Source organism: Tachyglossus aculeatus, chromosome 25 (assembly GCF_015852505.1).
Source record: "Tachyglossus aculeatus isolate mTacAcu1 chromosome 25, mTacAcu1.pri, whole genome shotgun sequence".
Lineage (NCBI taxonomy): Eukaryota > Metazoa > Chordata > Mammalia > Monotremata > Tachyglossidae > Tachyglossus > Tachyglossus aculeatus.
Genome location: NC_052090.1, coordinates 20,077,794 through 20,104,118, shown reverse-complemented (window position 1 = coordinate 20,104,118; position 26,325 = coordinate 20,077,794). Strand labels below are relative to the sequence as shown.

Here is a 26,325-nt window from a genome sequence, read left to right as displayed (position 1 = left end):
TTTTATATTGTATCATCTTCAACGTTTAAATGGCTCAACTCAGAGTAGAGCCGTGGTCATTAAAAATCATTTCTGTATTCTCTCTTCTCTATCATCCTACCCTGCAGGGGCTTGGAAAAGCCAGGTGACTACTACATGACCATTGTAAAAGACCTCATTTGCTGGCTTGGCCTTCTCTTGTCTACTTGTTAAAATAAGATGTCAAACAAAAATCACTAATCAATGGGACTTATTGAGTTTTATTGTGTGCAGAGCACTGTACTGCACACTCAGATGAATACGATATAGAGTCGGTAAACACATTTCCTGCCCACTAGAAGCTTACAGTCCAGAGAGGGAGTTAGCTCCTTCCTAATTTGCCCAATGGTCCAAAAAATAATTCCATGGGTTCCCACATCTCTGAAAAATCTTGTTTATTGAGCTCCCTTTATTGAGCACTTATGTATATATCCAATATTTGTATGAGTGTCTGCCTTCCTGTCTAGACTCTAAGCTCACTGTGGGCAGGGAATGTCTCCAAAATCTTCTGTATTGCACTCTTCCAAGTGATTAGAAAGTGCCCACAGTACACATTCAATGCAATTGATTAATTGATTGAGCATTTACCGTGTCCAGATCACCCTACTAAGCACTTGGAAGAGTGCAATACTGCAGATTTGGTTCCCTTCCCAGAAAAATAAATCTTTATATCCCAAACCCTTATGATCTGGGAGAGTTTACAACTGAGGGGCAAAAAAGAGACAAATTCAAAAAAGTTGCTTTTCATCATTGCCTGGGCAGGCAAGCTTTCTACCCAGACTGAAGCAATTCTCTTTTTGTGGCATCCGTATCAGAATCTTATGAAGTTGGGTTATGACCAACTTCACACAGTTGACACTCAATGAATATGCACACAGTAAGCACTCAATAACTGTGATTGAGTGAATACAACAAGCCTCTGAGACCAATGCCCAATCTAAGGCAAGGGCTTTTCCCCAGGGCAGGACTGCCCCAGAGGCTTCTGAGTCAAAGTCTGTCCCCGACTATGGTCCCAGGCTATTTCAGTTGTAATCACCAGGACGTTTCATCCAAGAGCCCTTCCCCAAGTAAGCCCTCTTCTCCCATTATCTCGGACCAGTCAGCCCTCCCAAAACTCCCTACTCTTCTGCCATCTGCCTGGTTCCCAGGAACTTCTGCTCCATTTACATCTTTCTTTCTAAAAGTCCCCCTTTCTGACATTGGGCACAAATCTTGCACTTAAAGCAATTGCACGAACGGACAAGTCAAAGGGTTTATTGCATGTCCCCCTTTACCCCTGCCAAAAAAAACCCCAAAAAACATTTGTTTTAGCATTTAGCTGTCATGGGCTATTTTATGGAATGTTTGAGTCCCAGTAAATCATATTCTAGCTGTATCCCAATAGTGAAAAATCTGATCCACTTAAGGTGCTGTAACTTGAGGCTTTGACCCTCTGCATTACTTCTAAAATGTGGCTAAAACTGATAGTAATTTAAAAAAAAGCCGACAAAGAGGAGTTGCAGAGAAAAGTCTACGGACACATTTAATGTAATAAATGTACTCGGAAAGCCCACAATCTAGGTTTCTTACTGGCAGCAAAAAAAAAAAAAAAAGATTGTTTTCACACATCCTTAGAATAATAACATGCTCTCTCAACACCAACAGTAGAGGACTAGCAAACACTCAATTTTAATGAGTGGATAGCTCCTTGACATTTTAGCTGAACATTGCATGTAACTGCATCAGAGAAATGCAATGCAAGTTGTCGGTTTCTTAGGAGTCTGAATAATTTCAGCCCTGTTTTCAGGCTCCTGAGCTGAGGCTTGGGATGTGATACTCTGTAGCCCAGGTCAGCATGGCTGGTCTCAATGCTGGGTTCGGATCCCAACCCAGGTTCCGGGGTCCCAGGGCAAAGGTTCTTGTCTAGGCCTGGCTGACCTGGAAGACTGTGTGACTGACAGCTGTCATCGTAAAGTCCAGGCCTTTTCTCCCCTCCCTGTACCATGACACTGACCCCCACAATGAGGGCAGAGGAGGGTTTCTGGGGAGCAAGACCTCTGGGGTTTGGCTCCAAGAAACCAAACAGTAAGCAAGTGCTTAGTACAGCACTTCCCCACAAGGAAACTTGTAGGAGAAACCTCCTATCTCTATCTCAAACATTCACCCCTTGAAGAAACATCCTTATCAGCAACTCAAACCTACTCTTTTCCTGGATCTTAAAAAAAATGAAAATCGATTATTGGCATTTATTGAGTGCTTACTACGTGCAGAGCACTGTATTAAGCGCTTGGGAGCTTACAAGATAATTAGCAGACATGTTTCCTGCACTTAACAAGCTAAGAAACTAAAATCTCCCCCCCAAGTACAGTGAGTGATTTCTTGAATTGTTTCCATTATTTGTTCCTCTTTTAGCATTCATTTTCACTCCTACTTCAGTCTTTATTTTAACATGATTGCTCTAAAAAACCAGATGAAGTAGTACTACAGCCCAGTTCATGATTTAGGACACTTCTTGATGACAAATTGGGTGTTTCTGTGTCTCAAAAATATACTGCCAATCTAAATTGTTCTGGCAACTCAGAATCAAGACCGAAATTCAACTGTGGTTTCTACCTCCCACAATTCATCTCCTACTTGTTCGTCATCTCCTTCCCCTTTTCCCCATTCCAGAGAAAGCTCCTGTGAGCTGCACATACCGATGGGGAGGTGAAAACAAAAATATTAAGTTCCCTTGCACTTGGGTTTCACCCTTGCACTTTGATTTGCACCCTTTATTCACCCCTCAGGCCCCAGCACTTATCAATCAATCAATCAATCCTCAGTTCCTTCATTTGCATAATGGGGATTCAAAACTTGTTCTCCTTCCTACTTCGACTGGGAGTCCCATGTGGAACCTGATTTTCACATATCTACCCCAACACTTAGTAAAGTGCCTGGCACATTGTAAACATTTAAATGCCACAATTATTATTAATCATATTCATTGAGTACTTGTGTGTGCAGAGCTCTTGATGTACATATCCATAATTTATTTTAATGTCCATCTCCCCTTCTGAATCAAAAGCTCTCTGTGGTCAGGGAATGTGTCTCAACTCTGTTTTTGGTGTTCTGTTTTGTTTTAGTGGTATTTGTTAAGCCAGGCACTGTTCTAAGCTCTGGGGTAGATACAAAATAGACACAGTCCATGTTCCACATGGAGCTCACTGGCTTAATCCCCATTTTAAAGAGAAGGTAAGGGACTTGCCCAAGGTCACAAAGCAGACAAGAGTCAGAGCTTCAGTTAGAGCCCAGGTCCTTCTGACTTCCAGCATGCTCTATCCACTATATTGGACTTTCCGAAGTGTCTAGTACAGTGGCTCTACACACTGCAGGTGTTCAATAAGAAAATTGATTAACAAATAGTTAATCAGATTTAAGAGGTTATATGATTGATCATTCATATATACATACTTGGTGCTTAGAACAGTACTAAGCACTGGGGTGGATGCAAGCAAATCAAGTTGGACATAGTTTGTGTCCCAAATGGGGCTCACAGTCTCAATCCCCATTTTACAGATGAGGTAACTGAGGCACAGAGAAGTGAAGTGACTTGTCCAAGGTCACACAGCAGACAAGTGGTGGAGCCAGAATTAGAACTCATTGCCTGTAGCTAGATTATTAAAGGAGTTTTCTTATTCAGGAAACTTTACTTGGCTATGAAAACACAATATCAAAACAGGCCATTTTGTTCTGTGGGAACACAAGGAAATAGTGCTGCAGTATTTCTGTTCATGGAGGAGTCTCTCTCTCTCCTCCCAACCTCCAATAGATATTCACACCCCAGGACCAAAATTATCATATCTCATGCACAATTAAGCAAAGTTCTCATACAACCAATACTTTTCTATCTATCCAAAGTTCCAACTTATTTTCCTGTAGAAAATAATGACAGGAGTAAATAAAAAGCTTCAAATTATTGCAAACGTGATTGCTACGATATCACTAACAACCCATTTGAACACAAAAAGCCTACAATTCACAACTTTCCTCTTAAGAATCTCAGCTAGAAAAGCAAATCTCATGTTCTAAGCCCATTTACTGATCTGCCTGAATATTTTGACAATGTCTATGGAGCTACCTTCAAGATTATCTTTTTTTAACATTTGTATAGTAATTCATATTTGCCAAGTGCTTCACAATTGTTAGATAAAAGCAATTCTAAGGAGGAGTCCCCAGGCCTGTTCAAATACAGGACTTGTTATCAAAGGGGAAGTAACTTCATCTCTTTAAAGATGGAAGAGCCCCAGTAAGGTTATTCAACCAGCATCTCTGCTCTGTAATGCTCTGAAAATAATTGTACAGGGATTATGTTGTCCTTATTTTTAGAAGGGTCTAGGAAATATTGCAAAAACAAGTGCATTGTCCTATTCAATAATCTTTCTAAGTTCCCAGAGGAGAGGGGCTCAAACTACTTTTGAGGCTGAAACCTGAGCATCTCTGTGGTTGCCATTTCTTATGTCTCAGTAGCGATTCTGTTTCTGATGTTTCAATTGTATCTGTGCTCTGTAAGCACGCACACAAACACAGAGGACAGCAGATACGTTATCTTGGACTACTAAACAGATCTGGCAAGATTTTTACTACAGTTGGCCCGTGCCTCCAAACTGAGGATGTGAACAAGTCTGCCCTAGAAAACCTGCACAAATAGTCGGTGAGCTAAAAAGATAACATTCTTCCACACCAACTACATCCATGGGGGCTCACAACTACCTGAAGCACTTCTGCACATATCAATTTACATACACTACCTTTTAATCACTAACTTATATATATATATACCCATATATACATATCCATAGCATAGCAGCAGCTTGGGAGTCAGAGGTCATGGGTTCTAATCCCGGCTCTGCCACTTGTCAGATGTGTGACTTTGGGCAAGCCACTGAACTTCTCTGTGCCTTAGTTACCTCATCTGTAAAAGGGAGATTAAGACTGTGAGCCCCACATGGGACAACCTGATCACCTTGTATCCTCCCCAGTACTTAGTAAGTGCTTAACAAATGCCATCAATATTATTATTATAATATCCATTTCTCCTTCCTCCAAATTTCCTGTATTGTCTGTCTCCTCATAGTAGTCAAACTCTTTGTGGGCAAAGGTTGTATTTGCTAACCCTACAGTACTCTCCAAGCACCCACTGAGTGCAACATTCAGTACAAGCAATGACACATTCCCTGATGACAAGGAGCTCACACTTTCAGAGGGTCTTAATGTATACTACTGATGGTTTGATCAGCAAAATTTGAGCTTTAGCACTTACAGTTGCCTAAATTGGTCCTAACCTGCCCCACTACCCCAGCAGACACTGGTAAATGACCCACCCACCACCCAGGCAACCTCTGAACCTACATTCCTCCATTTCAACCAACAGTATCTGCCTCTCCCTTGATGGGAGGGAGGGATGTGTTATAGGGAGTCGAGCAGCAGTCTTCAAGTCAGTCAATAAATTGCATTTATTGTGCATCTTACTGGGTGCAGGGCACTGTACTATACACTTGAGATCAATCAATAAATAGTATTTATTGAGCACTTACTGTATGCAATCAATCGTATTTATTGAGTGCTTACTGTGTGTAGAGCACTGTACTAAGCGCTTGGGAAGTACGAGTTGGCAACATATAGAGACAGTCCCTACCCAACAGTGGGCTCACAGTCTAAAAGGGGGAGACAGAGAACAAAGCCAAACATACTAACAAAATAAAATAGAATAGATATGTACAGGTAAAATAAATAGAGTAATAAGTATGTACAAACATATATACATATATACAGGTGCTGTGGGGAAGGGAAGGAGGTAAGATGGGGGAATGGAGAGGGGGACGAGGGGGAGAGGAAGGTAGGGGCTCAGTCTGGGAAGGCCTCCTGGAGGAGGTGAGCTCTCAGTAGGGCCTTGAAGGGAGGAAGAGAGCTAGCTTGGTGGATGGGCCTAGGAAGGGCATTCCAGGCCCGGGGTATGATGTGGGCCGGGGGTCGATGGCGGGACAGGCGAGAACGAGGCACGGTGAGGAGATTAGCAGCAGAGCACTGTATTCAGCACTTGGGAGAGCACAACAGAGTTGTCAGACAAGGTCACTGCCCTCAAGGAGCTTACAGTCTAGCAGTACAAGAAATGAAGATGACATCATCCTTGATTCCTTAATGCTCCTGGAAGTGCTCCTGTCCCAAGGATGTGGGGAGATTGAGAGAGAGAGAGAGAGAGAGAGAGAGATCAGGTTTTTTTCTAACAATATGTTAAGCTATTACTATGTTGCAGGTGCTGTACTAAGCACTGGGATCGATACAAGATAATCAGGTTGGACAAAGTCCATGTCCCATGTAGGGCTCTCATTCTAAATTCCTGTTTTATAGATGACAGGCAAAGAAGTTAAATGACTTGCCCAAGGTCGCACAGCATGAGTGGCAGAGCTGGGATTAGAACCCAGGTCCTCTGACTCCTGGCCTGGCTCTTTCCACTAAGCCACACTGGCTTCCCAGCTTGAAGATTCCTGTCTTCAAGGAACTTAGAATCTAGCATATTTACAGTCTAGCAAGTTTACAACCTTAACAATGTGGTAGTTTTTTCAAAACCTGTTGGCTGGGTCGGGGAGCAGTTCTTTATCAGTGTCTGATCCGTAGAACACATAAAGAAGCCTAAATGGGGCCAGAAATAGGCCACAAGCCATAAAAATGGATACCCCAGCTCCGGTGACTTTGGTGCCTATTCAGTACATCAATGACTGAGATCAGAAACCTCTTAGTCAAGATTGGGGGCCAAACAGCTCCTGAAACACTGAACCCAAGAAGCGAACATGAAGATGAGGATACAATAGTGAATACACAGATAACAGTCCCAATCATCTCTTTGGACAAATTTTAGTCTCTTCCCTTCCTGAGCATATCATTCTTAATATTTCTCAAGTGAATAAGCCACCTTTCTCAATGGACTTGTTGCCACACTCATTTGGGCAGGGAATGCTTCTTCCAACTCTGTTGTATTGTACCCCCCCAAATGCTTAGTTCAGTGTTCTGCACACAGTAAGTGCTTAATAAATATCACTGATGATTATCAAAGTCATAAACTGTCTTTAAAGAGAACACAAACTCAGTTTGGGGGAAGTTTTGTGGAATAGATGCAAATTATCAGTTTGGAAGCACATGGGGCTCAGTCAATCTCCATTTTACAGTTGAGATAACAGGCATGGAGAGGTTAAGTGACTTGCCCAAGTTCACACAGCAGAAAAATGGCAGGGCCCAGGATTAGAACCCAGGTTCTTCTTGATTCCTAGGCCCATGCTTTATCCATTAGGCCAAGCTGCTTCTCTATCCATCCATCCACCTGTTCATTCATTGTCCATGGAAAAGGAGTTTGGGAAAATACAATGAAAGGAAGGTAAAGCCAGAAGAGGAGATCCCTTGGACTGCTGTCTTACTGCAAGACACCCAGAGATAACTGCGGGAAGTATATTGTCCTTCTGAATTCATTGTCATGTAGCTCTTTGAATCTCATCCAGAACTGCTTGAGCTGATGCTGTATTAAGTTGATTTCTGCTTTAATTTTTAATTTCCTTGTCTGTGGTGTTGTTCTTTTAAAGAGGGAAGGAAAAAACAAACACCATGATTGACCGTATTTTCATCTCCAAACATCAGAATGTGTATTCACCAAAAACTGCAGCTGTATTCATTGCAATACGCAAAGCTCAAGATATATAATCCATGTTGGCTGCAATTCAGCAGTCTGCCTAATGGTACAGAATTTTCAAACACTCATAACTATTTCAAGCATGTCCACGATGGTTAGCCTTCCTAAGTAAGATTCCCTGGGATTGTCATCTTCTTGTTGGTAAGGAACCTCTGATGTACTTTCCCAAACATACAGCCATGTGCTTTGCACTTGGTGGGGCAGGCAGTGGAGGGAGAGGGTGAGGTGCTCAAACATTGCCTCTGATTGACTGGAAGGGAGCTAACTTGAATAGTCCTAGAGTGCAATTTATGATCCTAAAGTACCATGACTCTAGAGAAGCAGTGTAGTCTAGGGGGTAGAGCATGGGCCTGGGATCTGTTCTCTAATCCCAGTTCTGCCACTTGCCTGGTGTGTGACCTTGGGCAAATCACTTAACTTTTGTGTGACTCAATCACTCATCAGTAAAATGGGGATTAAGACTGTGGGACATGGACTGTGTCCAACCTGATTAGCTTTTATCTACTCCAGTGCTTGGTACAATGTCTAGCACTTATTAAAAGCACTTATCAAATGCCATAAAAAAGTGAAATTTTCCTCAGAAAAGGAAAGCACACTAAAACAAAACCAAAATATCGGTTTGCTTACCTTGGTTAACATGACTAAAAATGAAGGCTAGTCGTAATAGCATTTGTTAAGTGCCAGCTAGATGCAAAGCATCCTTCTAAACACTGGGGAGGAAAAAAGACTGATGACAATTAGACAAGGTCCCTGGCCCTGAAGGAACTCTGTATGGTAGGGGTTTGGCAACAGGCACACAAGCAGAGATGGAACAATAAAAACACCACACAGACAGGGATGGTGATAAATGTAATAAGAGTAATAGGGTGTAATAGATAGAGGAGCAGAATTTCAGGCTCCTCACAGCTCAGTCTAACATATCCAACAGTCACAGCTGCTCCCATGGGGAAAACTAACAGTGGGTGGAGTTGGGAGTGGGTGGAAAGGACATGATGAACCAGTCATATTTGCTGAGTGCTTACCGTATGCAGAGTACTATACTAAGCGCTTGGGAAAGTCCAGTATATAATAGAGTTGGTAGATATGTTCCCTGCCCACAGCGAGCTTACAGCCTAGATGGGGAGACAGAAGTCAATATAAATTGTTAACATTTATGAAGTGAATAACCACCTTTCTTATTATTTGTAAATTATAAATAAATTATTAAGATGAAGCCCCGGCTGCAGGGGGAAGGAATGAAGACTGTCCTAACACACATTAATGCAAGCTCCATTAGCCATGAAGGGGTTAAAAAGCTATGGCTCAGAAGGTCCTTTTAGCCTTGCAAAAGAAAGCCAATCCATAAATAATAGATGGTCAGTGCTACTCAGCATGAGGTAGGAGCCTTTGAAATGTTACAAAACGTTAATTCTCATACTAGGGAAACGCTGCATGGGAACTTGGATGGAGTTGGTAAGTGTGAAAGGAAATGTCCCTAGAGGAGGATTCCATCTGTATATTTTCAACCACAGCTCTTTTTTAGACGAGGAGACAGATCTAATTTTTCACAAGCTTCCTAATGCTTCAATGACTTCATCTAACAGTTCCCTCTAATTGGGCAGGCCAGGCAACTGACTGAGCTGCCACTGTTTCCACCTTTGATGTTTCATACTTTAAGCCCAATGGAGAGGAGCCCTCAGAATATGAAAATCATTCATGATGAATTCTTGGGGCGGGGGGGGTTCGGGGGGAAAGGAAATAATAAAACCCTTGTGAATGAGCCGCTTGAAGAATGGTTGCTGTAGGTGAATCGGGATTTTTTAAAAATGGTATTTAGGTGTTTATTATGTGCCAAGCACTGGGGTAGATACAGAGTAATCAGGTTGGATACAGTCCCATGTCCCACTTGGGGCTCACAGTCTTAACCCTCATTTTTGCAGATGAGGGAACTGAAGCACAGAGAAATGAAGTGACAGAACCTTCTCTCTAACAGGGGATACAGATGGGCAGAATTACCCACAAGCAATCACAGTCAGAATCAAACAGTGGTATTCACTGAGCATGCAGAGCACTGTTCTAAGAGCTTGGAAGGCATTGGTAGCTTTTATGATCCTAAGGGAAGCTGTGGCGAGAGTTAATAATGGAGACATCGAATTACGCATCTGAAGAGAAAAGTGTAGGACAACTGTACACCTGGAGGGCTCTCACTATCTGATGAAGAGGTCAGGTTTTGGGTGACTACCCAAAGCAGAGAGAAACCAGGGGAAGTAACAGAAGGCTTCAGGAGCTGCAGAGAGTAGCAAGCTTGTCAAAGCTCTCTACCAGCAGAATGGACATGCTGACCATTCATAGATGTTTTAAACAGTCATGGAGAAAGAGTTACAGTCCACTTCTCTCGCCAATGGATTTGTCTGACCTAGAACACTTCTGCGATCTGTTGGGGAGAAGGTTACTCACTAATGACCTCTCATCTCGACTCCTTCAAAACAGTTAAATGCCGCAGTGTCAGCCTCTTTGGGAAAGGAAGAAATTTAAAGTGTGAACCTTCTCCATCCTCTCTTAAGATGACAGCAATCATTTATTGAGTGTTTACTGTGTGCAGACCACTGTACTAAGCACTTGGGAGATTACAGTATAATAGAGTTGGTAGGCATGTTCCCTTCCCACACAAGCTTACAGTCTAGAGGAGGATATGTTTTCACAGCAGGGACCTTATCTACCAATATCATTATACCCTCTCAAAAACTTGGTACAGTGCTCTGCACTTAGTAAGCATTCAATAAGTATTCTTGATTAATTGCAATATTTTTACACCCCCATTTTTCTAGAGCACCAGGGTTGCGATTTACGGTATTCACCTCTAAGCACTAGGGAACTCACCCCAGTAGCACTTATGCACATAACTTTAAACTCTTTTGCTTGACTTTACCTGTTATTTATTTTAGGGTCCGTCTTCCCCACTAGATTTTTAACTCCGTGAGGTCAAGTGTCAGGTTTATTACTTCTGTGGTACTCTCTCAAGCATTTAGTACAGGATTCAGCACAGAGAAATCACTCAATAAATGCACTTAAGGAAAACTTGTGACGTAGTGCTCACCTGATCCAGGGCATGCGCATGCACATACACTTCATTTTGCCTAACGCTATGGTTCACCCTAACCAGATTGGTTCACATTGTCAAGTGAACATTTCCTAATTTCTTAACCAAGCTCCAGCCAAAACATAAAATGAAAACCAGAACTGGATATTTGTAAAATTGGACTCAAAAGATAATCTTTAACAAGTGTGGAGAACTTAAAAGAACTTGGACAAAATAATTTATGATATTGTCTGGTCTCTGACATTATTTTAAGATTAATTTTTAAATTAGAAGCCTACCTTGAAAGTGAATAACATGCATTCTAGCTATGGTGTCCTTCCATCAGGACAGAATTTTCAGAAATTTCTATTCCACTGCTCTGACCGGAGGCGGGGGGGGAGGAGGGGTGGGGGGGACTGTACCTCAACCCAGGCAGACACAGCGGGTCAAGACACCAGAAGGCTGCTTAATTGTTCAATTCTTGTGACCATTGATTAATCCACATCCCTGCAGGAGAGGACCTAAACGCCAATCGTGACAGGAGTCTTGTGACCTGGATATTAGATGGGAAACCAGACATTTGTTTCATGCTGACCAATCAATACTTATCAGAAGGTAATGACTTTCCATCTTCCCCGCTCTCCAATACCAGTGTGTAAGCCCTGCTGACCATAAGACACCCTTCAACAATTTGTTTCATGGTATTTGTTAAGCTCTTACTATATGTAGTGGACTGTTCTAAGTGCTGGGGTAGATACAAGCTAATCAGGTTGGACACAGTACCTGTCCCACATAGGGTTCACACTCTAAAGTAGGAAGGAGAACAGGGATTTGATGCCCATTTTGCAGTTGAGGAAACTGAGGCATAGAGATGTTATGTGACTTGCCCAAGGTCACACGGCAGGTAAGTGGAAGAACTTGGATTAAAACCTGGGTCCTCTGGCTCCCAAGTCCTGTTTTATCAACTAGGTCATTCTGAATGGAAAGGATTGATATCAGAGTGTTGATAGTCAGACCAGTACTAACACTGAGGAAGATCAGTCACAACTTCATTAATCACTTAACACCATTTTGGGCCAGGAGGCAACTCCACCCCTCCAGAGCTTTGGAAACAAACTCAGAAAGAACAAAAAGAAATATCTACTCAATTGCCCCACTGATTTTTGAGACTGAAATAAAATTATTGATAGCACAAAATTTCACACAGTGATGGCAGTGTGTTCTGGGAGAAGAAAATTAGAAAGTCAGAAAGTAATAACACAACAGAACTGGTTTGTGTCAGCGGAGGGGAGTTCTTTTGAAACGGGTGCCCTCTTGGGGAGGAAGAGAAAGAAGGTGAGAGTTAATTCATTGAGTTCCTATTGCACGCAGCACTTGGGAGAGTGTAATAGAAGTAAGAGATATCAAACTCCACCCTGCTCTCCACTGCTACAGGGAGTCAGGACAAGGCCACAGGTCATGGCTTTCTGAAGTATTAGATTCTTGCAGCAGAGGGTTTTTTATGTGGTTTTTTTTTGTGTGTGTGTGTGGTATTTAATTGATTGCTATGCATAAGGCACTGTACTAAACATTGGGGTGAATACAAGGTAACTGGGTTGGACATAGTCCCTGTCCCACAGAGGGCTCATAGTCTTAATCCCCATTTTACAGATGAGGTAAGAGGCCCAGAGAATTTAAGTGACTTGCCTAAGAATACACAGCAGGAACATGGTGGAGGACTCGAACCCAGATCTTCTGACTCCCAGACTCATGCTCTTTCCACTAGGCCACTCAGCAGCCCTACTGCAATCCATCAATGGTATGTAATGAGTGCTCACTGTACTAAGTTCTTGGGAGAGTGACATTCAGCACCCAAAACTGTAACTTTGTTAATCTTGGTTCTATATTCTTTGAGCATGATACTCACCCCACCCTCAGCGCCACTGCATTTATGTACATACTTTAATTTCTTTTTGTATTAATTCCTGTCCTCCCCTCTAGATTTTACATTTCTTGTGGCCAGGAAACATTTACCAACTCTGTTGTACTGTAGTCTCCGAAGCAGGTAGTACAAAGCTTCACAGTAAGCACTCAATAAATACTTAAGTCTTGTCTTTTTCCATTTTTATTTTTTTGGTCATCTCACCTTTCCATGTGTTTATTGCCAAGCTTCCCCTGACTTGTTTTATGAGCCCCGTTGAGCTCCTTGCCCCTGGCCCCCTCAGCACAGCACTCAGTTTAACACTTTCCATGGGGAAGTAGCATGGCCCAGTGGAAAGAGCCTGGGCTCTAATCCCAGCTCCCTCACTTGTCTGCTATATGACCTTGGGCAAATCAATTCACTTCTCTATGCCTTAATTATCTCATCTGAAAAATGGTGATTCAATCTCAATCCCTGTCCTCCCTCCTACTTTAGAGTGTGAGCCCCATGTGGGATGGGGACTGGCTCTGATGATTGATTTTTTTATCTACTGCAGTGTTTAGAACAGTGTAAGACACACAGTAAGTGCTTAACAAATATAATAAGAATAAGAATAGTAATTATTATAAGGGTCACTTAATTTATACTGCACTGGGCAGAATTTGAATCAGTGATCCAGAGGTAAAAATCCATGAATCATTGCCACTTCTGACCTTCTTGGCCCCTCGTTCAGTAACATCCATTCCAAAATACATATCCAAGTCAGAGAGGTTTTCAACGCTGTTGGACATGGGAAATTCAACTTCTGGACTTTTTTAGTAGCACATTATCTCTGTGAAAGTTGATAAGAGACAAGCAGATCAAATTTGGGGCAATTATCACTTGTGACTTGACTGATTCTGCAATGAGGGAAGGAGAATTCAATTCAAGGGTTTTATATGGAAAAAGAGCAACACTAACCTGGTAACAGAACAAAAAATGTAAGCATTTGGAAGCAAGCCTTTTTTTATGGTATTTGTTAGACACTTCCTCTGTCCCACACACTGTTCTAAGCACTGGGGGAAAATACAAGTTAATCAGGTTGGACAAGCTAAGGAGCCTTCCATTACTAACTGAATTAGCTATGCAGAGAGTCTGGTTTTGCTCTCCCCTTTAGAAGAGGAGTAGAGAATGGGCATATTCTATAAAAAAGGAACAAGCTGGTTGACTGGTCAGAAGAGAGAACCTATTATGAAAGGATGAGAAGCAGTATGGCCTAGTAGAAAGAGCACAGGCCTGGGAGTTAGGAGGACCTGGGTTCTAATCCTGGCTCCGCCACTTGTCTGTGTGCTCTTGGGCAAGTCACTTCACTACTCAGCCTCAGTAACCTCATCTGAAAAATGGGGACTAAAATCTGTGAACCCCAAATGGGATAGAGACTGTGTCCATCCTGATTAGCCTATATCTACCATAGCGCTTAGTACAGTACCTGAAATAAAGTGCTTAATAAATGCCATTTAAAACAAAAACAAAATTTTGTTAAAGTATAATCTCCTGAAGGGCAGAGTACATGTCTCTTCATTCTGCTGTTATCTTCCAAGCTCTTATCATAATGCACTGCAGCCAATTACTACTACTTAGGGTTTGGAGAGTTAAGACAATGTGATAATAATCACTGAGGTATTTGTTAAGAGCTTACCCTGTCTTAAGGACTGTACTGTCCCACAGGGGCCTCACAGCCTAAGGAGGAAGGAGAATAGGTTATTTGATCTCCATTTTACAGATGAGGACAATGAGGACAAGGGCGGTGAAGTGACTTATCCAAAGTCACACCACAGCAACTGGTGGAGCCAGGATTAGAACAGGGCCCTCCTGATCCTGGGCTCTTTCTACTGGGCCATGATCCTTCAGTGTTGGCACTGCCCAATCATTTTCATTCTCAACAGAGTAAAATAAAGGAAAAGGAATTGGGTTTCAATGAGAGCAAGAGGTTTTTTTAAAAATGGTATTTGTTAATCACTTACTATGTGCCAGGCACTGTACTAAACATTGAGGTAGATACAAGTTTGGTTTGGACACACTTCCTGTCCCACATAGGGCCACAGTCTTAATTTTAAAATGTAATACCATTTTACAGATGAAGAAACTGAAGCACAAAGAAGTTAATAACTTACCCAAAGTCACACAGCAGAGAAGTGGCAGAGCCGGGATTAGAACACAGGTCCTTCTGTCTCCCAGGCCTATCCACTCTATCCACTAGGCCATGCTGCTTCTCAAGAGATTAGGAAGACTAGAGGAGAAGGAATAACTTCCCAGAAGAGAGTTAATGTAAACCTTTCTTTCTATTCTCTCTGTCCTCACTGCTGAAAAGGGAGCGTTTGCCACAAGTCCCGACTCCTACCCCATGGGAGCCCTTAGCACAGCTCTTCTCTGACCAAGCATAAATATTCAGAGACTTTGAGAAAGCAGGGTTCACACCAGTCTTAGCAGCTCACATGAAGCTTTACGTGGCTGTGTGTGGGGGGGAAGTATCTTCGGGGCATTTTTGAATGAGAGGACTGGATTCCGAGAAACTTTGTAAAAGGATTGGAAAATTTATGGGATGTAAAGGCAAGAAGGTGGAGCTGACTTTTGGTGCAGTGACTATTATTGTAGCATGACTTTGGCCAAAGATACCTTAGAAACCGGTCATTAACGAGTGCAGAGGGCTTGTTTCTCTCTTCTGCAGCTGATGTGTTTAATTCCTGTTCTTTTGCCATGAGGATGAGGGTTTTTTGTTTTGTTTTTAAAGCATGAAGGAACTGTGGTGATTTGGGTACCAAGCTTTGGGAAGAGAATGGGGCACGGGAGGGAATATTTCCAACCCCAAGACCGGCACACTTGGCTGTAGTTGACAATTAAGGGAAGGAGGCAGGGACCCCTAAAACGAATTTAAGCTTTCAAATACTGAACCAACCCCATCATTGTGATCCCACACCTGCTTCTCTTTGTAACAGGGCTTCTAATTCCCCCAATCAGTGTGCTGCCAGTGTCATTAACCACGGCTTCCCACCCTCCTCTTCCCTGGCCCATGGGCAGATGCTGCTTCTCCAAATCAATGAACTGATGATTCTTCTACCAACATCAAATGGGGCAGCAATTTATCAGTTCGAGGGTTTTACTTTCTCTAATTCATCAACTCTCCCAAGTCCCAATACTATTAACAGAATAATGACATGCCCACTTGAATGCATACGGTTGACTGTGGGTCTCGCAACTGAAAAGCAAACATTCACAAAGAGGAGCCTGGCCTTGACTGTAGCTTCATTTTAGGGCAATGTGCAAAATGGGACATGAAAAATGTAAATTAATGCACTGTGGGCTGTGTGTCATTTGCTTGCAATGCCATTTAATTGGCATTCTGAATGCTAATCAATGCTGAAGTGTTATCTTTTAGTCTAATGGATATATTCTCATTTCAATGTGTGAGGATTTACACACATTACTCTAATTAGTGTTAATGGGAGTTACAAGCATAAATCTTCCACCCATCAAGAGAAGAACTTGATTCCTTAAATTGACTAAGGGAGTCACTAAATATTGTTCAAGTAGAAATACTAAAACAGAGTTTTGGAACATTCACAAAAAATAATGCAGGCAATTTTCCTAAATTAACCCAAATAAGTTTGATTTTAGTGGACACACATTTATATGTATATATTTATATTTATACATGTTATATTATATATATTTATACATGTTATACACACACACACACACAAACACAATAGTGAAATAGTTCATCAGTCAAGATGTGGAAGCATTTAGAACTTAATTGGGTTCATGTCATCTTCTACATTCAATTGTGCCGTTGTAAAAAAAAAAATCACTCCCAATTCTAGCACAAAGGTTGGGTCATTCGACTTTGGCATCAGATCTTTAGATTTTCCGGAGCACTCTGAGAAAATGGAATTGTACAACTATAAAATGGCTAATGAATTAGCTGGCAAGGTCAGGCCAATTTACTCTACCCAATCTTTCAACTATTTCTTCTGCCCACGTGGACAGTCACTTGAATCCTGCCTACATATGAATATATTTTGCTGCATAATTAACAACAGTATTTATTAAACACTATGTGCCAAGCAATGAGGTAGAAACAACATTATCAGATCAGATGTAGTCCCTGCCCCATATGGAGCTCACAACCTAAGATGAGAGGGAGGAACAGAGAGGTTAAATAACTTGCCCAAGGTCACACAGCTGGCAAGTAGTTGCACTGGGACTTGGATCAGCGTCTTCTGATTTTCCATCCTGTGCCTTTTCCATTAGGCCACAATTCTTACATATTTTAATAACTAGGTGTTTAGTTCAGTGCCGACCACCAATTGATAACCATTGTATTTCTTATAAGGAAATCAGGCTGACAAAATTAATTTCCTGTGCCATATGAGGGTAAATTCATTGTGGGCATGGAATATGGTGCTTCTTTATCTTAATAAGGATCTGTGACCTTTGGGCATTTGATATTTGCCCCACCCTCAACCCCATAGCACTTATGCACGTCTAAGTTGTATATTAGAAATCATCTATTTGCACTAATGACTGTCTTCCCTTCGAGACTGTAAGCTCATTGTGGGAAGGGAATGTGTCTGCCAGCTCCACTGTATTCTCCCAGGTGCTTAGTACGGTGCTCTGCACAGAGAAAGCACTAAATATAATGGATTAATATTTCCTGAGCACTCAGTACAGTATACTGCACCCAATGGGTGTTCAATAAATACCATTACCATAGCTCAGACCCTGAGCAGCCTTTGGTTAGTGTCACTGGAAGCCGGGGAAGGGTTAGAGAGGAGGAAGCCACATTCTCACACCTACCCCCCTGAGGTGCAGCAGCAGTGACTATTTCCCCCAGCCAATGTTAAGGGGAAGGTTGAGCTTATTAGCCTGATACTTCAAGAAAAATAAAAGCCTCAGATAGTTCAGACAATAGCAAGGAGAGGGCCTGCATAATCCACATAATTACCTCAAATTCTTATGAGGAGACCTAGTTGGAGAGAGGTGCTCTCTAACACTAGATATGAATCTGGGATTTTGCTTTCAGCGAGGGGCTTAGAAGTGCATGAAAGAAAATGAGGCAGGAGAAATGTATAAACAGAAAATGGCAAGTTGGCCAGCATTCTGTGCTTCTGTCTTTTTAGAATGTAATAATGGTAATACCTGGAATTTGATTAGGACTTTTTTCTTCCCCTAAATGCTTTCACAGCAATTCTCATTTTATCCTCCCGACATGCTCAAGAGGGAGGGAGAGTCAGGCATTATTATCTCCATTTTGCAGTGGAGGAAACTAAGGAACAGGGAGGTTAAGTGACTTGGCTAAGGTCATGCAACAGATCGGTGACAGAGCCGGTATTAAAACCTGGATCTCTGGTCTCCCAGCCCAAAGTTACTTCTATTAGACCATATAACCCTCTCGTTGGACCTAATCAGAACCACCAACCCACATAGAGGGTCTCAAGGGGTCATGACTTCTCAACTCACTTCTTCCTTTGGCTCACACTACCCAACCTAGTGAAGAAGAGAGATGAGGAAGAAGCTGCTACCTGAGCCCTTGGTCTAATCCACCATTACTGGAGGGAGGCCAGAGCAGCACTCCCTCCTTTGGCCAATTGCTGTAAAAGTCCTGGTCTGTGAGTAAACTCACTGGTTAGCGCCCAATTCAATAATAATAATAATAATAATGGTATTTGTTGAGCAGTTACTATATGCAAAGCACTGTTCTAAGTGCTGGGGGGATACAAGGTGATCAGGTTGTCCAACATGGGGCTCACAGTCTTAATCCCCATTTTTACAGATGAGGGAACTGAGGCACAGAGAAGTTAAGTGACTTGCCCAAAGTCACACAGCTGACAACTGGCGGAGCCAGGATTTGAACCTGTGACCTCTGACTCCAAAGACCATGCTTTTTCCACTGAGCCACACTGCTTCTCTGCTCTAAATCCTTGGATTCCATTTTCACCCCTTGGCCGCCATGCTATGCACTTCACTCTTGTGACATTGGGAAATCATGATGCTAGGGAGGGTGGAGACCAACGATGACATGCAGACCAAATTCTCTTGGCCAGATAGCTTCACTGCTGCTCAGAGTCATTACCACACTACATAGTACAATGTTGTAGTCTGTTATTGGTACATTTAAAAAATTAGTGTTCAACAGTACAAAGGACTATAAAAAGTTTGAAAACCATGTTTACAATTAAAGAAATGTATTTTTAAGCAATCATCTGAAATGTTATGGGTAAAGCACTTTTCAAAGTATCTTTGAGGGTACCAAAACAGATGACAAGCTTGGAAAGTGTGGAGAGATGCTTGTTTACACACCTATGATAAAATTGAGACTTTTTACTAATGCTTAAATCTAGGAAGCCACTCTGCACCATGCCCAGTATAATCTCGGTATCATCATCTTTCTGGATGAATCAAATTTACTAAAATGCATCGATACTCCTTGTGGCAGATTTTCATGTGTTCTACTGTTAACCAGTGGCCAACCAAGAAATCTCCCCTGAACAAATCTAAATGCCATGAGAAATTCAAGTGTAGTCTGGGGATCTAGAGAAATTGTGCTGAGAAGGCTGAATATGGCCAGGATTTCAGCCCTGAGATAAAAGTGATTAAGTCTGCCGAAACTTTGCGGGCAAGAAACATTATTTGTGTCTGGGTTACATTTTTCAAGTGCTTAGTATGGGGCGGAGTACTCAGTAAATGTTCAATAAATGTCATTACTACTACTATTGTTGTTGATGAAGTTCCTCATTTGGGGAGTTTTGGGTACCATTTAATTGAAGGAGAGAACTCAGAGCCACTCTGCCCACCAGAGAGTTGGAGAAGGAGGAATAAGGTAGCACCCTGCTCACCACAGGACCATGCCTGTCAAAACCTAATCAAGCACTTAGTAAAGTATTCTGCACACAGTAAGCACTCAATACCTCTGATTAATCATCTAGGTACATGGATATGATTTTATCGGCTATGCTTGGGGGGCACAGTTGAAAAGTACGCCACTCATTATTGCCAGGGAATGTTTCTACCAACTCTGTTATATTGTGCTCTCCCAAGTGCTTAGTACAGTGCTCTGCAGTCAACCATACTGAGCACCTGCTAAGTCATTGGGAGAGTAGAATATAAACAATATAACAGAATAAACAGGCACATTCACTGCCCACAACCAGTAAGCGCTCAATACATACGGTTGATTGATTGCCACACAAGTTGTTGTTGTTAATGCAAATGCAGGGGACATGTTGTTAAATGGCAAATATCCCCAAATCTATAGAATAAAAAAAAAAAGTTCCCTATGGAACACCACACATTCCTGAAACATTTATTGGCACAGATCCAGAGAAAGATGAAGAAGTTGGCACCTTCCACGTGGCTCATACAAAAGGGACTTTGCCAAGCTACATCAACCTCCAAAGCCCTTCCATAAACCTTCAAATTACCTAGGAAGCTTGCAACATTCAAATAACACACCATGCAGTTAATGATTTTGCTTACAAAAGTGTCTTATGGGAGGTATTCATTCCTTCCTCACCTACATATCTGTTTTCCTTGTCTCTCAAATCATCTGTCTCCACAGTGCTAAACTATAAACTCCTATTGGGCAGGGGCTGCGTCTTCAAGCTTTGTTGTACTCTCCCAAGCACTTTCATACAGTGTACACAGTAGCTGCTTCATTGATACTGATGATTGATAGGTTAGAATTATTGAGCACTTGAGTTCAGAGCACTGTCTCCAGCACTCAGGAACAAGCAGTAATAGATATAGTTCCTGCCCTTAAGGAGTTTACAATCTAACACACACATACACACACAAAAAACAAACAAACCCCACACACACCAGGATTACCTATTTTTTAAAGAATAGTCAGGGTCATCTTACTTTTCGTGCGAAGTTGTTTTCCATAGGTATTTGACTTCTGTGTTATTGCCAATTAGTCCTTGTGGCACTTCACCTCGACCTCCTCTGCAATCTGTATTATGCCTTTCACCTCTCCATAAGTGAATGCAAGTACAATTATTCTTGCTTAACAACAACATCTGGGGGCACCATTTAGTTGGGCATACTTTATACTTATGACCTCTGTGATGTTTGAGAAAGACCTGACACCCCCATAGTGATGATTCCTACCACCATAAATTCAACCAAACTGCCCTGACATATCAGAGAACCTTGACTGAGTTTATGTCTACTAGATTAAATTTTAGACCCAACACATCTATCTATGCTGTGGCTACTTTTTTTATCTCATCTGAAAATAAATCAGAAAAACGTACCTGGAAGAGATAGCATAAATTGCTCGATTATACACATTTGACAGATATCTAGCTAAACTAGCCCTCATTATAAAAGCAAGTAGAGTGGCTACTTTATAAGAGGTGTTGCAGTCCCCGAAAGTTATTCCTGGGTGTGATGGATCTGTTCCAAATGATAATGCTTCTCCCAAAAGATCTGGTCGACAGACCAATTATTCACCCTCTCACTTTAGCAGTTTATTTCTCAACAAAGCAATCCTAGAGAATAGTGCTCACCTTCCTTACAGCTCTCAGGACTCACTCATATTACCGGCTTCAGAGATAGCCAAAAAAGTCTACACAGGTTTGTTCCTAAGCAAAGCTCTTTTTCTAACATAATAATAATAATAATAATGATAATAATAATAATGGTGGTGGTATTTGTTAAGTGCTTATTATGTGCTAAGCACTTTTCTAAGCACTGGGGTAGATACAAGGTAATGAGGTAGTCCCATGTGGGACTCACAGTTTTCATCCCCATTTTACAGACGAGGGAACTGAAGCACGGTGAAATGACTTGTCCAAAGTTACACAGCTGACAAGTGGCTGAGCCGGGATCAGAACCCACGACCTCTGATTCCCAAGCCCGGGCTCTTTCCATTAAGCCATGCTGCTTCTTTGATAACATCTAATTGTCTTCCACACCCAAAAGAAATACTAAAGCCCCAATTAATATGCATATCCCTTTTCTTTTGCCCTCCCATCTGTAAATTAGTTGAGCATCAGTCTCCTCCTGCTAGATTGAAAGCTTGAAAGGAGGGATCATTCCCACTAAGGATTGTATGCTCCCAATTTCTTAGTATAGTGTTCTGTACCTAGTAGGTGCTCAATAAATACCACCGACCGATTAATTTTCTTTTTCACCTGCACAAGTGAAAGAATCATGTTCAGGGGACTCTGGCTAAACAATGATATACGTTCGATTTTATAAGAAGTATCACACAAGAGAAGGTATCTTCCCAAGAAGCCAACACGCTCCCAAGCCCTCAAAAACCCACATAAAGCTGTCTTTGGTCCTGATTCCGCAGCACGGAAGCCCACGGCTAGAGAGATGACTGAAGCTGAAGGAAGGGGGAAAACCCTTAAAATCACTCAAGGGAGAGAAGACTAACTTAAGGAAACGGCATTATTTGATCCCTCTGTATATGAGTTAAGCAAGGGGCTGTTATTGCTCAATACAGTTCACCTAACGGCTCTTTCCTCAGGGGGAAAGAAAAAAAGATACAAACTTCAGCAGGAGGGAGAGAGGACAAACTAAATGCATTTCCCATCACGTTAGTTCCCGATACGAGCGTTTTCCATGGCAGCAGAACTCTTTCCAAGCAGCCCCCTGGACCATTCCTGTGGTTTACCACCGAGAGAACCCCTATGTGCTTCGCAGAAGAGGCAGCCTCGACCCCCACTCCAAAAAGGACTCAAATGCACAGCAATCAAGCAATCAATCGTATTTATTGAGCGCTTACTGTGTGCAGAGCACTATACTAAGCGCTTGGGAAGTACAAGTTGGCAACATATAGAGACAGTCCCTACCCAACAGTGGGCTCACAGTCTAGAAGAAGGGGGCCACTCTTGCCTGTTTTTTACAGGAAAACGCTTCCCACCGTGTTGGGAAGGAAAATTGACGTGTCCATCCTTCCCCTTGCCAGCCTCTGGGCCAGCCGGACACGGGAGGGGTCCGGCTCTAGCCCGTTGTTGGGTAGGGACCGTCTCTAATTGTTGCCAAATTGTACTTTCCAAGCGTTTAGTCCAGTGCTCTGCACACAGTAAGCGCTCACTAAAGACGACTGACTGAATGAAGGAATGGGACCGGTCCGGAGGGGTCCGACTCTAGAAAGTCAAGCGCTTAGTACAGTGCTCTGCACATAGTAAGTGCTCAATGAATACGATTAAATGAATGAATGGCCAGGGACCGGCCCGCAGGGGTCCGACTCTAGAAAGTCAAGTGCTTAGAGCAGTGCTCTGCACATAGTAAGCGCTCAATGAATATGATTGAATGAATGAACGGAAAGGGACCGGCCCAGCAGGGTCCGGAGGGGGGCCCGGCTCTAGAAAGGAACCGGTCCGGAGGCGGGGTCCGGCTCTGGAAAGTCAAGCAGTTAGTACAGTGCTCTGCACATAGTAAGCGCTCAATAAATACGATTGAATGAATGAATGGAAAGGGACCGAACCCGGGGGTTGGGGGGGGGGGGTGCCCGGCTCTAGAAAGGGACCGGTCCAGGGGTGGGGTGGGGCGGCTCTGGAAAAGGAAGGTGGGGGGGGGGGGTCCTGCTCTAGAAAGGGACCGGTCCGAAGGGGGGTCCGGCTCAAGAAAAGGAGGGGTCCGGAAGGGGTTCGGCTCTAGAAAAGGACCGGTCCGGAGGGGGGGGGGGTCCGCCTCTAGAAAGGGAGGAGTCCGGAGGGGGTCCGGCTCTGGAAAAGGACTGGTCCAGAGTGGTGGGGGGGGGGGTCCGGCTCTGGAAAAGGACCGGTCTGGGGGGGGGGGGGGGTCCAGGTCTAGAAAGGGACCGGTCCGAAAGGGGGCCCGGCTCTAGAAAGGGGCCGGTCCGGAGGGGGTCCGGCTCTAGAAAGGGAGGGTCCGGAGGGGGTCCGGCTCTAGAAAGGGAGGAGTCCGGAGGGGGTCCAGCTCTAGAAAAGGAGGAGTCCGGAGGGGGTCCAGCTCTAGAAAAGGACCGGTCCGGGGGGGGGGGGGGGGGTCCGGCTCTAGAAAAGGACCGGTCCGGAGAGGGGTCCGGCTCTAGAAAGGGAGGAGTCCGGAGGGGGTCCGGCTCTGGAAAAGGACTGGTCCAGAGTTGGGGGGTGGGGGGGGGGGTCCGGCTCTGGAAAAGAAACCGTCCGGTGGGGTGGGGGTCCGGCTCTAGAAAGGGACCGGTCCGGAGGGGGTCCAGCTCTAGAAAAGGAGGAGTCCGGAGGGGTCCTGCTCTGGAAAAGGACCGGTCCGGAGGGGAGGGTCCCGGTCTAGAAAGGGAGGGTCCGGAGGGGGTCCGGCTCCAGAAAGGGAGGGTGCTTGAAGCCCTCCCCTTCCCAGGTCGTGGTCCCGGGCGGAGGACCCTCCCGTCCCCTCCCGTCCCCCGGGCCCAGCAGAGCCCAGCCCAAACGGCGACCGGCCGGTGGGCGCCTGAGGTCCGGGGGTGCAGGGCCCGGGGTGGGGGGTCCCCGCTCCCCCCGCCCCTCCCCGGGGGTGCAGGGCCCGGGGTGCGGGGTGGCGGGGCACTCACCAGCTGCAGCGCGCACACCAACACCAGCGTGCAGCGCCCGGAGCAGCAGCCCATCGTCACCCGGGATCCCACACAGGCACGGCGGGACAGACGGCCAGCCAGCCCCCCGCCCCAGCCCCGGGCCGAACGCTTAGCTCAGTGCATCCTCCGGCCAGCAGCCCCCGGGCCCGGGTCTCCGCAGCAGGGCCGCTCCGCTCCCTCGCTCCTTTGTGTAGTTTCTCCGGTCCGGCCGAGCGGAGCTTAGCGCAGCCCGGCGCGGTGGAGCATCTGGCTGCGGGGTCCTGCGGGGGGGAGGAGGAGGAGGGAGAGGAGGAGGAGGGAGAGGAGGAGGGGGCTCCAGATGGCGAGGGGGAGGTGGGTCTCCTTGAGGGGGGTGGAGGGTCCCGGGGTCTGCCCTCCCTGGGGAATCACTGCACTCCTGGATCTCCAGTCCGGTCCTTTTTTTGGGGGGGTGGTCTTGGAGTGAGTGGGAGGGGAGGGAGAGCCCAGGAAAGGGGCGAGGGTCCCCTAACGGGGGGCGGGACGGACTCCCGGGGGTCCCTCCCCAGGGCAGAGGGGTGGTCGGGCGGCGGGAGATGCCCAGGGGACGTGGGACGACTCGAGGATGGGGGGCCCGAGGATGGGGGGCAAGGTGGGCTAAGGGGAGGGGGGACAGAAGGACCGGCTGTGAGCCCACTGTTGGGTAGGGACCGTCTCTATATGTTGCCAACTTGTATTTCCCAAGCGCTTAGTACAGTGCTCTGCACCCAGTAAGTGCTCAATAAATACGATTGACGATGACCGGCTCCCACAAGGAGTTTCCCTGGGAGCCCAGGCGCCCGAGGGCGAGCCTCGCCTCTCCCCGAAATCCCGCTGCCAAGCTTTGTTCCCGGGGCTACTTTCCACCAGGCTACACGCCGCGGGACCTGAACTCAGCACACAGAGCCGATTGCTGCAAGGCAGGGGGGTTTGCGGTAAGCGTGTACACTTCTAGACTGTGAACCCGTTGTTGGGTAGGGACCGTCCCTATATGCTGCCGATTTGTACTTCCCAAGCGCTTAGTACAGTGCTCTGCACACAGTAAGCGCTTAGCGTGGCTCAGTGGAAAGAGCACGGGCTTTGGAGTCAGATGTCATGGGTTCAAATCCCGACTCCGCCAATTGTTAGCTGTGTGACTTTGGGTAAGTCACAACTTCTCTATGCCTCAGTTCCCTCATCTGTAAAATGGGGATGAATACTGTGAGCCCCACGTGGGACAACCTGATCACCTTGTATCTCAGCACTTAGAACAGTGCTTTGCACGTGGTAAGCGCTTAACAAATACCATTATTATTATAATAATAAATACGATTGAATGAATGAATGTACACACACCTCCACCCCACCCCCATACACACTCTCTCTAATGCAGCCCTGAAGTGGTTCATGAATGTTTGCATAATTAATGGGTGGAAGGAGGCTCAGAATTCAATCTCTCCTCATCTGTCCGTAAATAATAATAATAATGGTATGTTAAGCGCATACTATGTGCCAAGCACTGGTCTAGTAAAAGCCTGAAAGGGGGGAGGGGGGCGAGAAGGCGGCGGTTAGGATGTCACAGACAGCAGATCCTGAGGTCGCAGTGTGTTCCAAACCAAAAATCTCCACTTCCCTGAGGGAGTCGAGGTAAGTGAACCCAACATAATGAATAATTTACCGTGGTAAAGAGAATCAGAGATGGGTGTGGGGTGAAGGGGAGGGAGGAAATCGCGCCACCACCTTCCAAAGTGTCTGGAAGAACGTGGCATATTGCCTAGCCACTAGGATCGTAATCCCTAAATCTTGTTGCAAAAGTAATACAACATTTATATAGAATCACTTAGTGTATTATGCCAGAGACCGAAATAGCGTGAAACCAAGCACGCTCGGAGGTAATAGAAATACTTTGCATATTTTAATTATTTGAGGAAGCCTAATTAATTACTTATTTAGATTTATTGCCGACATCTCTCAACTTGGCCTTTTAAATCCCGCAGTTAAGAATAAACTGAGACAACCGCTGCCGGTAAGGTGAAGTTAGCAAGTTTTAGTCTCCCCTGAGTTCAAGACAGCTGGTCGTGGGCACCCTAAGGGTATAATCCACCTAATCCCACTCCATTATTGCCATA

At 44.5% G+C, this 26,325-nt stretch overlaps 1 protein-coding gene across 1 annotated transcript in view; it reads right to left on the bottom strand.

The window, feature by feature from the left end:
- The window catches only part of NKAIN3 (sodium/potassium transporting ATPase interacting 3), a 293,652-nt gene extending 269,399 nt beyond the window's left edge, over positions 1-24,253 (bottom strand). The window contains exon 1 of the mRNA XM_038766751.1: positions 24,200-24,253. Coding sequence (XP_038622679.1) covers positions 24,200-24,253 — 54 coding nt within the window. The remainder of the gene's footprint in view (positions 1-24,199) is intronic.
- Positions 24,254-26,325: the final 2,072 nt, after the last annotated feature.